The sequence below is a fragment of the Zeus faber genome, assembly GCF_960531495.2.
Source record: "Zeus faber genome assembly, chromosome: 22".
Taxonomy (NCBI): domain Eukaryota; kingdom Metazoa; phylum Chordata; class Actinopteri; order Zeiformes; family Zeidae; genus Zeus; species Zeus faber.
In genome coordinates, this window is record NC_137209.1 from 15626631 (window position 1) to 15640496 (window position 13866).

Genomic DNA, 13866 nt, shown 5'->3' on the forward strand with positions numbered 1-13866 from the left:
GACTAACCAGGGATTATCAAATGTGGAGGTAACCTGGGCCAACAGTATATGGTCTCATACCAGTATGTGCATGGCACATACTGGTATGAGGATGCAATGGCACCACAGCTGCCACTGCATTCATTATCAACAACAAGGAAGAAGCAGCCTGTGTATAGAAATGTGACGCAATTATGTACGCAAGACGATGTAACGCAACAGCAGAAAAGTGAAATAGTGGTCCATCATGACCTATACCGCAGAAATTATGAACACATGGACAATTTAACAGCAGCCAGTCATGGCATATACATGCAGACAGACAGACAGACAGACATTAAAGCAGGCAGGCAAAGAGTGTACCAGAGAAGGAGTGGGGACAGGCTCTTTGGGGCTGGTGACCACATTGGCCTTGTTGTTGATCTGGAGGGACAGAGTTGGCAGACAGTAAAGACAGTGCAGACAGGACAGAAGTGACAAGGAAAGCGGGAGCTTACAAGTCCAGAGCCTGGGGAAAAACGTTAGCTTAACGTTTCTGGTAGACCGTTGCACCATTCAGAATTTGAGCACTTGAACTTCTGGGAGGAATTATGAAAGTGGCTTCCCGTCCATCTTATATTGCAAATAAACTCATATATAAGTTAGCTACAGTAAAGGCATCTGATTTACCTTTCACAAAGCTTTTACCAGTTGGAACATTATGTTGGTTAGTAGGTTCTTTCAGTAATCACAACAAGAAGAGCTTAATGGCGATACTCTACATTCCACCCATGCAGTGAGTTCATTGATGAGTTTGTAGGGTTTACATCACCTATTAAAACTAGACAGCAAAAGCCCTTAGTGTTTGAGTCTAAAGAAGATGTCCCATGTTTAATGAGAGGAGGGTTGATGGGAAAGCACAACTTGCTTGCAGGAGCACTTGTATGTCTCCATGTCACATTTGTAGTGCGGACGTGACTAACAGCTACATCAGCCAGAGTAGTGGTTTTAATTTACAGGCATAGCATGCAACTACCTTTGAAAGGCCAAACATGTAACAACGTCAAACCAACAGGCCTTTCTTAGGCATCAGCGTCAGGGGCGGTCTTAAAGGTAATGCACACACAAAGTACATCTGATATCAGTTTGAATATCTGAATTACTTGAAAAAATGTCTAAAATTATTTTCAATTTTTCAAATTTTCTTAGGAAAGAAAACGCATTATTTATTGCTCACTTCAGTAAAGACAAACCAAGCATTCCAGTGCATTCTTACACTAGGAACATTCATTACCTTCAATCAGTAGAGTAAAATGAACAGGGAATTTTGGCAAGGTGTGTGGGAACATACATCCAATATATCGAAGACGAGAGGTCTTACTTTTAATATTAAGAAAGGTGTGAAAATAAGTTACTCAGTAACTGTAACCACCATCTTCGGCAGTGACATCAAAACTCACCCAATTATATTTTAAATTAACATATTTTGAGTCAGACCCAAGCAGATCTGCTTAGTTCTACCAATAACACTCAAAAATAAAACTTTATTAAGACCGCGCTTCATTTTTCCCCAATTTATAGGGTTAAGAGTGCCAATCAAACAGGATTCTTCAATTCAAAATGGTGCATGGCAGATGCCATCAACACTGCTACTACTTGAGGCTAAAAACGCTGTTTTAACTCACACATTACGCTAAAAGGAGTGGGGAATAACTGCTCTAAGCACTTGTCAAGTCAAAGGAGCAAAACTATCTCGCAGATTATCAAAATAGTTGTGGTTTAAGCAATGTGGCGGGGGAAGTCAAACGCGAGGATCTTCTACTGTTAAAAGGATATGTTTGCTATTTTTCAGCCCAGGTCTCATTAGAAAGTTGGTTGTTCATAGTTCATAGAACAACCTGGCTAAATGTTTTGATACGGAGAAACTTACCGCCCTGCTGCAGCTTCTCACTGTGCTTAAGTGCAGCCCAATGGGGAAAATGTTTTAAGCCGTGTAAAGAAATCAAATCGATTTTTTTTATTTATTTTTTTTGGGCAAACTCGCATCACAGTCACACGTTGCTTAGTCTTGATTTTTTGAACATGTTTTGAATATCACTCGTGACATTTTAATAAAAAGTCCTTTTTGGAACATTGGCTAGAGTACGTTGCCAACAGGAAGCTGCGCAACTTCCTGATTCTAGTCTCTTGACTAGAAATCCTGTTTTAATAAGGCCTGGGTTGGAAAACAGGAAATCTATCCAGAAGAGGCCTACCCTGAAAGAACCAGCACCAGCAGTCTTCCTTTTCTGAATTCAATGGTCGCAACACAAGAGACACAGTCAGCCTCTATCTAGGGTTCCAGTCTAAACTTGCACGTTCATACAAAGAAATAAACAGATATATTCCATTGTTTTCCAACGTACTTCCACAAAAAACCTTATGTGCCAGAGAATGGAAACAGGCACCGAGGGATAGAGGAAGGAATAGAACAGGAAGGAGAGGAGAAGAGGAGGGAGCGACTGCGGGGGCTCATCAACATTCTCAGCTGCAGCGAAATCGAAAGGACTGATTAAGAAACGGAGGTGGGTGGGTGATACCAGACATCTTTTATTTCTGGGCGGTTTGGATCTGATGCTGCGGGTAGGACAGCGGGAAAGCGGCCGGCCGTCAGGATATTATCACCGCCGTCTGTTTCCGACGCCTTTCTGGTGGTCTGCAGCCGATAAGCCATCCGTCGTCACACGTCTCCATTGTCTCTTGGTTTATGCGCCACTACTTCTGCCACCATATGGATCACTTTATTGTACATTGCTGCAAGCCCTTTATTGCTACCGTGTTCCATTTCTAACCTCATCTTATTGTCTTGTTTTTATATATTGTATTAATTTGTCTTCCCTATTGCTTACTCTTTCTGCTTAGATAGAGGACGGACGAACGGTAAGCATTTAGTTTCCAGCGAGAGACTTGCTGTCAGACCGTTGTGCACAGCACAAATAAACCATTTGAACCTGAACGTGGCTCAGAGGGAACGGTTGGAGGGGCTTTCACGTCCAAAACGTAAGAAAGGAGAGAGAGAGCGAGGTAACCTACCTTGACACCGTCAGTCTTTTTGTTCAGCAGGCTCTTGGCTGCTGTAGAGGGGAAATGGAAAGAGGAATGGAACACAATGAGGGCCGGGAAACAGGGGTTTGCGCGGGCACACACACATGCACCCACGCACGCACGTGCATGCACACACACACACACACACACACACACACACACACACACACACACACACACACACACACACACACACACACACACACACACACACACACACACACACACACACACACACACACACACAGGCACGGACGCACGCCAAGTGTTAACATCTACTGAGATGAGACAGCCAATTAGTAGCCAACTCCAAAAGTGTGTCCTGCTAGGAGGATGCAAATTCACCATGGAGTGGTGGAGTGAAAAGCTTGGTGAATAATTAGTCTGAAACATGCAATTAGATTCACAGATAAACATGCCCCCCTCCCCCCCACCCCCTTCCCCCGGGTGACACTGTCAACCTTGAGCAGCTCCTTAAAGTAGTGTGTGCTGTCAAGGGAATTCCCACCTCAGGCACAAACATGAAAACACACCATGGGTTGCTGTCCAGTACCACTCGCTTTGTTTATTTAAAGCTGCAGGGAGCGACAGTTTTGCTCATGAAATCGAAAACAGAAGACTCCCCGTAAAACGACCGTGCTCTAAATACTGGCCAGAGAACAATAGCCTTACTCTGCTGTTACATGGGCTTTGTTTTTTTTGGCAAGTGCAGCACTGTGATATTGTTGTACTAGATTGTAAGCAGAAGCCTTTATTTTGATCTGTGCTACAAGGTCTTTTATTTTGATGGAGCAGAGTGGCCAAGTCTACTGGGTTATTTGTGTGGGAAACTTCCTGGTTTTTGTATTAATTGTTTAAAAGGTATTGTGTTATATATATATATATATATATATATATATATATATATATATATATATATATATATATATATATATATATATATATATATATATATATATATATAATTATTATATTATATATTATTATTTGCCGTTCATTTCTGTGCATTAAACGGGAAAAAAATATTCTCTACACATGTTGTGGCCCGGTGGTTTTCTATGATGAGAGCTGCACAGTTTACAAGATTTCCACCGCTGTCCTGCATTGACAGTAGTGTTGTTGGTGATTAACAGGTGAGGTAGAGCATCCTGATGAGTGACCTGTATGTTCATCATTGTGTCAATATTCTTCTACTTTGATTTATTTTAAAGGAGAATTGCACTTTATTTTGTACACTATTTTGAGTGACTTTTGTAGATATTTCTTTTTATGAAAAGTACATGTACTGTTAATATGTTGGCGTCACACACATTGTGCGAGTGCACACAAAATGTGTTTCTTTCTGCTGCGGGCTGTGAGAGAGACAGTGCAGTAGAGCATCCTGATGAGTGACCTGTAGGTTCATCATTATGTCAATGTTCTTTTGATACAGATGCCGATAAATAAACTGTCATCCACCCAGTCATCGTAGTGTCTCCATTCACAATACACGATGCAGAGTGAACCCCGCTACACAAGCAGCTCAGACACCTTTTTCACTCTAAACGGCGGAGAATCTGTGCGTGAGTCAACTCACGGCCGGTGAAGAGAGTCCCTCTAATACATCGAGATTTCGGGCCAACACGAGCAAGAACAGCGATGCTTTGAACAGTTTTTTTTTTTCCTGTGGTTTAGTACATCCTGGCTTGACACGGCAGGTTATCACGCCTGCCCTGAGCTTGTGGAAGCGTTTCCCCGCGATCGATTCATTCCCAACTATCCTGCGCTCGCCTGCCATAGGTAGACATAATCGTTTCGTGGAGGAGGACGGGTTTGTTTGTTTAAGTCAATTGTCATTTCCTTAGTGCAGCTTTAAAAAAACAAAAACAAAAAAACAAAACACCCAGATAGCGCACGCGCGCGCGCACACACACACACACACACACACACACACACACACACACACACACACACACACACACACACACACACACACACACACACACACACACACACACACACACACACACACACACACACACACACACACACACACACACCATATAATCCCTGGATTGAGTGGGAATTATATGCATTAGTAAAAACAAAATAAATAAATGACGAAATCACAATGGTTTTGCACACAACACAGTCATCAGCAAGTATGCAAATATAAAACGAAGCGTGGAACTGACTGCCACTCGGGATGAAGCTCAGATATTACGGCGACGAGGCCGCTGTGAACGGCGCCCCAAGCAACAGCAAGTAAACAAGTTCTCTATTCGCTGGAAAGGATGTTTGTCAGTTAACGTGCAGTCAACTGAGGACTCTTACCTCGCATGTGGGTTACCACACAAAGGGCAGGGGGGAAAAAACAAAAACAAACAAAACAATTGTAAAGGGAGGGAACATCTTTTTTTACCTAAACTCTTATATGTTGTTATAAATATGACATGTATCCACTAGCAAGAGAACAGTGAAAAAAAACAATCTGGATGAAAAGATAAATGAATTGCTGGGCTTGGAAAACAGGAAAAACGTACACGTTCGGGCTTGTGGCTGATTTTTGTTACTAGAAATACATACACGGCCAGCAACCATACATGCAGATCAAAATGTGAAAAAAATATATATTAGAGGAGACCTGAGAAGTTCCGTGTGGCCAGCATAGTAGTCAGGATGGCACCCTGAGGAGAGACAGCAACACAGATACGTCGGACATTGTAAACAATTTGGTAATTTTGGGAATACAGGATTCTTTATAGTTCTCACGGTGAAATGCGGCGACAATGCAGGTTTTTCGAGAAATGTTCAACGTGCGACTGATGCGAAGCGATTCAATTAATCACAAAATTTTCCCTAGTGATGATGACGACGCTGAAAAGCATTCGCTCCTCTATCAGGCGGGTTTTCCCCTTTGCCGATGCCCCTTCTTGTTTCGGGGTGCGAACGTGGGAGTTAAACCGATCTCGCTGCAGCGAAGAAATCCGCTCACCTTGAGTTTCCTTCTGGCATTGAACTTCTTCAGGCATTCAACAGTCTCCTGCCTGTGCATCATGGACGCCACAGTGGAGCGTTGCTGTGGACAGAGGGCAAACAGCCACGTTGGGCAATGTGCATGTGACAAAGTTGAATGGGGCCAACTGTTGTGCAGAGCATGTGCTGAATCTAGTAAAAGTGTTTTTGTTTGAAAATACAAGTCTGTGTGTGTGTGTGTGTGTGTGTGTGTGTGTGTGTGTGTGTGTGTGTGTGTGTGTGTGTGTGTGTGTGTGTGTGTGCGCGCGCGCCAGACATACGCAGATCCAGGGATGTTTGAGTGCGTCCGTGGCGGTGACCCGCTTGGCTGGGTTGATGGTGAGCATCTTGTTGATGAGGTCCTTGGCCTCGGGTGTCACCGTATCCCACTCTGGCGAGGGGAACTGTGGCAGGAGGAGAGACGGGTGAAAAAAGTGGAACAGCTGATGATTGTGTCAAAAACCCGACATCTCCCTTAACCGGGACTTTTCAACCGATTGTGACCCAGGGACCACCATCCCGACTCAGAAACAAGACAAATTACTTTATATATTTGGTTTCCAAGTGGCACTAAAAACCCTGGAAATGTCTAATACTCCCTGAGGGGTGGTCAGGGGTTCTGTCCTTTTTTAGCTCAGGAGTCTGATTTTAGGTCTGAAAGATTTTGCAATCCCCAGCTATTTAAAAAATTGACATTTCTTTGCTATTGGTGACTTTTCCAATGATGAACGAGGATTTAAATGAAGAGTTATACAGTATATATGTTACATCCACCCTTTGATGGACTCACAGATGATATAGTATGTTCGTGCGATTAATCACAATTTTAAAATGTACTAAAATTTGACCCTACAGAGATATTGATATAATTAAAAAGCATTGCATTGAGTTATAGCCACACTATGATTTGATTATTGAGAACAGAAACACTAAATACTGTGATCTTTATCAAAATGTATGTTAAGTATTTAATGAATTTATGCAATTTTCATCATTCTCCTATTCCCTTGCACTAAGGAAATTGCCAAGACAAAGAAGCCTGTTTGCATGAAATGCTGTGTTAAAACACAGAAACAAGAAAATAGGGGGGAAAAAATAATAATTTGCTGTGGACTAGTAATCTGGGCGCCAAAATGACATTTTTAGGAGGCCCGATTGGGGGAAGTCTGTGTTACATGAAGCACTTGATATTTAAATGTTTGTAATTTTATTGTTGGTTAAAATATTGTAGTCAAAGAGTTACTGCACTTAGAAAACTATAACTGTGTGTAACAGCGCTGTCCATAAAGCAGCAGTGCGTTCTGCGCAAAAGCTGTTCTAAATTCAGGTGATGTAAATTGAGTGAGGCCATAGATAACCATAGATAGGCCATAATTCACAAAATTGTGAATTACAATGACAAAGCAGTGTCCGATCCCGTCCGCTGGGCTTGAGCACAATGCACAATAGAGAGCTTTCATAAAATTATAAATGCATAATAAAAAAAAAAGGAACTAGAGCAACTGCGCTTTTGCCCACGCTTGTGTTTATTTTCTCTACACCAATTTGCCTATGATGTGGAAAAAATGAATGTATGTCATTAGAAGAAGGTGATATTTGTGACAGAGGAAAAATAGCCACAGAATGTGAAACAGGGAGTGAAAGAGAGGCAGACAAATGAGAGAAACCTGTGTGTGTGTGTGTGTAACTCACATCGTATGCCCCAGCCTTGATCTGCTGGTAGAGTCTATGCTGGTCCTCGTCCCAGAAGGGAGGGTAGCCCACCAGCAGGATGTAGAGGATCACACCTGCACACACAGTCAGGCAGAGTCAATTACATCGTTCATAATTCTTACATTCGCTTTAAAATTGTGTGAGCTTTCACACGCAAAACCTGATGTTGATTCAACAGGAAAGTGCACATAAAGGAACAGTGAATCATCACTTGGCCCTTGACCAGGGCTTAATTTGTGCCGGATCCTGCTGGAACATGTTCCGGGACCTCCCAGATTGGGACCGGCACCTCCGCACAAGCTGCGGAGCTGCGGATCGAGCAGCGCGTTCCCCATTTCTTCAAACCAAATTAATAGAAAGTGTGTTATTAGATTCTTATTTTTTAGGGCTGTACCCAACTCAGAATTGTGTCAGTAGAATCAAATTTGCACCTGTCTCCCTCTCCCACTGTACAGATGATGGGAGCCAGTGATACGCGAGCCAGCGATGGGGTGCCAAAACAGTGTTTTTCTCTTGCGTCTCTTTACGGAACAAAACACGTGGGTATAGAACGAAACCGCACGTAATGATGACCCTTTCTCCGTGACTCTCTCTCCGATCACCCCTCTCCATGCGATACGTTCAGAAAATAACCTTAATGAGTCTACGAGTCGTGTCCCGTTCATCCGTGGCCGTCCCCGCACTGTTTTAGGTTGGCCGTGTTTGCCTCCGTGTCCCAACGCAGACGATTCACACATGTAAAAATATATTTGAGATTTCCATTATTTATAATTCCTCATTTAAATGTTATACCTGTGCATTTTGTAAGCTTCTATCTGTTTTATCCTGCTATTGCAATGGCCACTGACTGACAAAAAAAACAAAAATCAAAAACGACTGCCAGACTTTAGGGAATCCGTCAACTGACGGGTTTCCAATTGATTATTCGACTCGAAAGCCCTGTGTGTTCCGTGCTGCATCACGCATGGCAGCACACCGCCCCCCCCCCCCCGCCGCACTTTCATAAATCGACTCCACACCATTTGTTATGGTGTTATTAGTTTACAGATGATGGATAGTTTACAGACGATGGATCCATATTCCCCAGCTTCTCATCTAACCGCACTTAGGGTAGACAATTACCGACCATAAGAAAGGAATTGAGAAACAAATCATAAGCCGTATGGATGCATTTGATTGTTATTTCACTCAGATAACTCAGAAGTTCTTGGACTTCTTTAGCGTAATGGAGCTATAAGACTATTGAGTACGAGTATGATATAAAAAACGTAATTTAAAGTCATGCAAGTTTTAATTTTATTAATTATTCTTTGCTGTATACACTATTTTAAGGTTTCATATAATTTCTGGTACAGTCAGTTTAATTTGATGAGCTCTTGACCATAGTATTTTTTACTCCCGATTCATTAAAAATATTTTCTTGTTTTCTAAACCTATTTCATCTGGGTCAAAAAAAAAAAAAATCTAGGCCAAAAAAACGGTGGCTTGCAAAAAAAGGTTAGCAAACTAGCAAGGTCAAGTCCAATCGAGCAAGCTGGGGCCAGAGGTTTGTAAAACAGGGTACAGCGGCAACTGAATCAAGGGAAAAACATTAAGACAGAATTAAGAAAAAAATCTCACCGCAGGCCCACATGTCCACCGGCTTTCCGTAGGGGTCTTTCCTCAGCACTTCTGGAGACAGATACCCGGGGGTTCCAGCAAAGCCTGAAAGAGCCACAACACCTTGCAATTAGAAACACCACTCCCCCACCAAAATGCATTTTTGTGTACACTAGCTGTAGACATGGTGAGCAAACGATCTTCCCCGCATCAATTTATCTTCTTCAAGTGGCTGAAAATGCAAGTGTTCCATATGCGAGTGAAATGATAACAAAATGATCATTCAAATTAATAATAAGAAAGGATCGTGCTCACTCTCACTCTTAAGTCAATATGAGTACCATCAAATGGTAAATATGTAAATATGATAGGACTCAAGGTAAATAAAAAAAATATATGCATCGTACTCAGTGCTCCTTTAATAATGGTTTGGGGAATAAAGTAGAATAAGGTTTATATGCCGGGTTAAGATGCGCAGGGGACGAGGGGCCTACTTCTTAAGAGTCTTCTAAAAGTGCCCCTATGCCCTCAGGCCAAAAGAGCCAATAACAGAGTGAGTTGGACATGCCTATGCTTTGGGATTAAACTAATTATTTCTTGATTTGTTGTACACGGATTAGGGCGGACAAGTGGGACTGGAAATCTGTGTAATCCAAACGCCCCTTGGCAGCGACACACCTACTATCACAACCAGGCGTCCCGATTCGCAAAGAGAGCAGGTCTTTGCTCTGGGAACATTGCCATAGAATATCTGACTAAAACTAGAGCAAAAAAAAACAAAAAAAAAAAAACTCTGCAGCTTTGTTTAAGAACTTTTATCTTCCAGGCTTTATTCAACTGTCAAGTTGCCTGAATAAGGACAAAAGGTAGCAAATCAATGGGACGCTTTCACTGGAATGCCATGGCTTCACGAATTCTAACACACAGGGTCTTCTTTATGAACTGATTACTGGGTGACGAAGAGGCAAACTGAAACGCTGACAGATAAATTCTGGTGGAGTCAACAAACTGAAAACGTTGATTTACTGACAGAGATAGAGAGCGAGCCAGACATGTCGACAAAGTAGACAGAAAGACATATGTAGACAAATAGACAGACAGATATGTAGAAAGGAATATAGACAGACAGACATGTAGAAAGGTAGACAGACAGACATGTAGAAAAGTATATAGACATATGTAGAAAGGTAGACAGACAGACATATGTAGAAAGGTAGATAGACAGACAGGTGGAAAGATAGAGAGACATGTTGACAGACAGACAGATAAACAGACAGATAAAATTGCACAATGAACAAATTGTCCTCACTCACCGAACCAGGCCTGTTGGTCCCCCTGCACCTCGATGGCCAGGCCAAAGTCAGCCAGCTTGACCGCAGCCCCCTTCAGCTTACTGGCAAGGAGCAAATTCTCAGGCTTGTGGTGTGAGGAAACACAAAAATGATAACATATTAAAAATCATCACACACTGGGCACACCCAGCCATATCAGCTGGCATCAAACCCCCACTGTGGCGAAAGTATTTATTATTTGGTAGCTAGTAGCAACTGGGATTTCTATTATAATTCGGAACTCTACTGACAATATACGTGTACATTACTGGTGGAGTTTGGCATGGTCACTGTCTTGAGTTTCAATCTGCATGCTCAGAGGTTCATTACGGCGCCACACACACACACACACACACACACACACACACACACACACACACACACACACACACACACACACACACACACACACACACACACACACACACACACACACACACACACACACACACACACACACACACTCTTTGACGGCCTCACCCGGGCTCCCGTTTTGTAACAAGCCGGAATTTCTTGAAGGTTTCATTCATGCACACGGCAGATCTCGGCCGAGTGGCAGGGGCCTGTATAATTGACCCAGACTCTGGAAGGCATGTCTCGTTGGCTGATGTGGCCAAAAAGACAACTGGCTGGTAGTGTGAGACACAGCGAAAGAGACAGCCCCACACATTGACTCATGCCAAACCCCAGAAGCAGTACAATCTGACAAGTTGGAGGAGGTTGGTTTAAAGTCAAGATCTCTGGGTTTGGGAAGGATGAATAATGCATTTGCTGGCATTTTCAAAGCAGTTAACTCCACAGTACCGCCGCCAAATAGGAAATTATCACAAAAACGAGTGGGTTGTAATAATGTCATAGCAACAAAGGAGGAAGGATGCTTCCAAACTAAGTGCTCTTCTGAAGGGAGGCTGCTGGTTGTTCGGCGAACGACTGCATCCAGTCAGGCATGCATACATTGGGCAATGTAAGCTGCACTAGATCTGTAATGCTACCCTAAAAAATAAAACAAACGTATTGATATTAACACAAGATAAGGTGTGCATTTCTTATAGGCAATGTCACTGATGGAGATTTTTGGTGGATGGTTTTGGGTGGTCGCTTCCGATGGTTGGTTGCTTGGTGCGGTTAGTACGGCGTTCGTGCGGCTCAGGAGGACATGCTATGAGGTGAGGCGGTTAGAGGCAAAGGGGGAGGCAAGAGGAAAGGAGGAACAGTCGGTCCAGGGGCAGGAAGAGGGTGGGGGAGTTCAGAGCAGTCAACAGTGCCATGCAGTCATTGCATACGTTCCTTCCTTCCGTTCAGGAGAAAATAATCGTGTTCACTCTGGGAAAGGGCAGAGAGGGTTGAGGGGGAAGTGGAGGCATAGGTATAGGCAGGTAACATTTCCACTCCTTAAGAGGATAGGTTTGCTATTTTTGAGCCCAGGCCTTATTCAAAAAATGTGCTTCCCATCTTAACTGTTCCGAGCACAAACCTGCAGCTGCAGCTTCTTACTGTTCTTAAATGCAGTCCAACGGGAAAAATTTTCATCCTTAACAAAATACGTTTAAACTCCTTCTCCAAAGCCGAAACAGATGATTTGTTCAAGTGCAGAGACTGCCTAACTATAATGTGAGTTTTCCATGGTCAAAAAGAAGATTTAACATTTCAACAAGTGTTACATGTTTGCCCCATTGGACTGAATTAAAGTCGTACATTTCTCATTATTAAAGGGTTCAGCGAGGTTGTGCTAAGAACAGTTATAAATTATGGAAAACCACATTTTAGCAAGACCTGGGTTGAAAAATACCAAACCTTATCTTTCAATATTTTAGACAGGGAAATCGTCCATTTGTTTATAATGTCTCCTCCTTAAAACCAGTGGTTCTCATTGATTGCATTAATTACAGAGGTGGCAGATCGAACCCGTTCGCCTCTTGAGGATCATATGCCAAAAGAACACAACCCAAAAAGTTATCCAAACACACATTATTAGAGAAAAATGACGGACGGACAGAAGAGGGACAAGAGGGAAAGCTGCTTTCCCTTTACAAAACTATCCCTGGACGCCTGTATCTGTGGTACTTGGCGCTGTTGGTAACAAATTGATCTAGATTTATGCCCCACTCAGAGTGGCTGGCATGGGACGTTTGTAATTGGATTCTGTCTAAAAAAGCCAGTCTTAAAGGAGATGTAATTACTGCCCCGTTAATTTAGCCTGGGAGGTCTGCTTCAGCCGCAAGGGCTACTTTGAATGTACAATCTTTATCAAATATATATTTTATCTGCCAAGATGCCATTTCCTCAAACAGTCTGCAGCTGTTTTGTGTCACCGAGACATGGCTCAATCCTGGTGATCTCACATTATTCTATAGCAGCCCCTCTCCTAGATCAGTGGTTTTCAAACGTTTTTTTCAGCAGAGTACCCCCTTCCCTGGCATTGTGAGAAACAAAAAGAAAATTAACAAATTATGTACTGCGTCTTACGTTTTTTTTTTTTTAAACATTATATGTAACCAATAATTTTAACACATTTGTTATTTTACATTTTTGCAGAACCTCAAAGTGCTCCTAGGGTAAGAGATCCCCTGAGAAACACTGCCCTAGACCAGGGGTTTCAAACCACCGGGCAGCAGACCAGTGTCGGGCCGCAGGGCATTTGCCTCCGGGCTGTGAGAAAGCTGGAGGGGGTGCCCTGTTTACCCTGTGCTTCTTTCTTTTTTGGCAAAGCCCGATCAGAGAGATCTCAAGCTCGCCGGTCCTGAAGTCGGGGGTGGAATTCCAAGTTTATTCTCAAAACACAGGGTTTTTTTTGTTTTTTTTTGCTTGACCATTATACTCTTTTTTTGTAGATATTTATTTTCCTCCGTGCGTAACAGGGAGATACTCAGTCGGGAGACACCTGCTCCCCCATTTCCCTTTGCTATTTCTCATCCTTTTAGTGTCTGTACTTCATTGCAAATAGCCATGAAAGCCGCAGTATTATGTGAAGAGATGCACAAATACACTTTTTCAGTTACAATCTGAATCTGCACCACTGCAAAATGCTATATAGACGGTCTGTTATCCCGAGACTCCTCCACCACACCCTGGTTATTCTGATAATTCTGATATGTGAGATGTAGAAATTAGCATCCTATCTATTGAAACGCAATCAAGAAAAATACTTATTACAACCATCAAAGATCCACAGGGTAGGATAACACAC

General features: G+C 42.6%; 1 protein-coding gene across 2 annotated transcripts in view; it reads right to left on the minus strand.

Annotated features, from left to right (window-relative positions):
• Positions 1 to 13866, minus strand: part of camk2d1 (calcium/calmodulin-dependent protein kinase (CaM kinase) II delta 1) — a 121510-nt gene that overhangs the window by 53050 nt on the left and 54594 nt on the right. For both annotated transcript variants that reach the window (XM_080023388.1, XM_080023387.1), the window contains exons 7-13: positions 10662 to 10764; positions 9370 to 9453; positions 7729 to 7823; positions 6318 to 6440; positions 6017 to 6100; positions 5666 to 5708; positions 3031 to 3068 (exon numbers count right to left, since the gene is read on the minus strand). In XM_080023388.1, coding sequence (XP_079879514.1) covers positions 3031 to 3068; positions 5666 to 5708; positions 6017 to 6100; positions 6318 to 6440; positions 7729 to 7823; positions 9370 to 9453; positions 10662 to 10764 — 570 coding nt within the window. The remainder of the gene's footprint in view (positions 1 to 3030; positions 3069 to 5665; positions 5709 to 6016; positions 6101 to 6317; positions 6441 to 7728; positions 7824 to 9369; positions 9454 to 10661; positions 10765 to 13866) is intronic.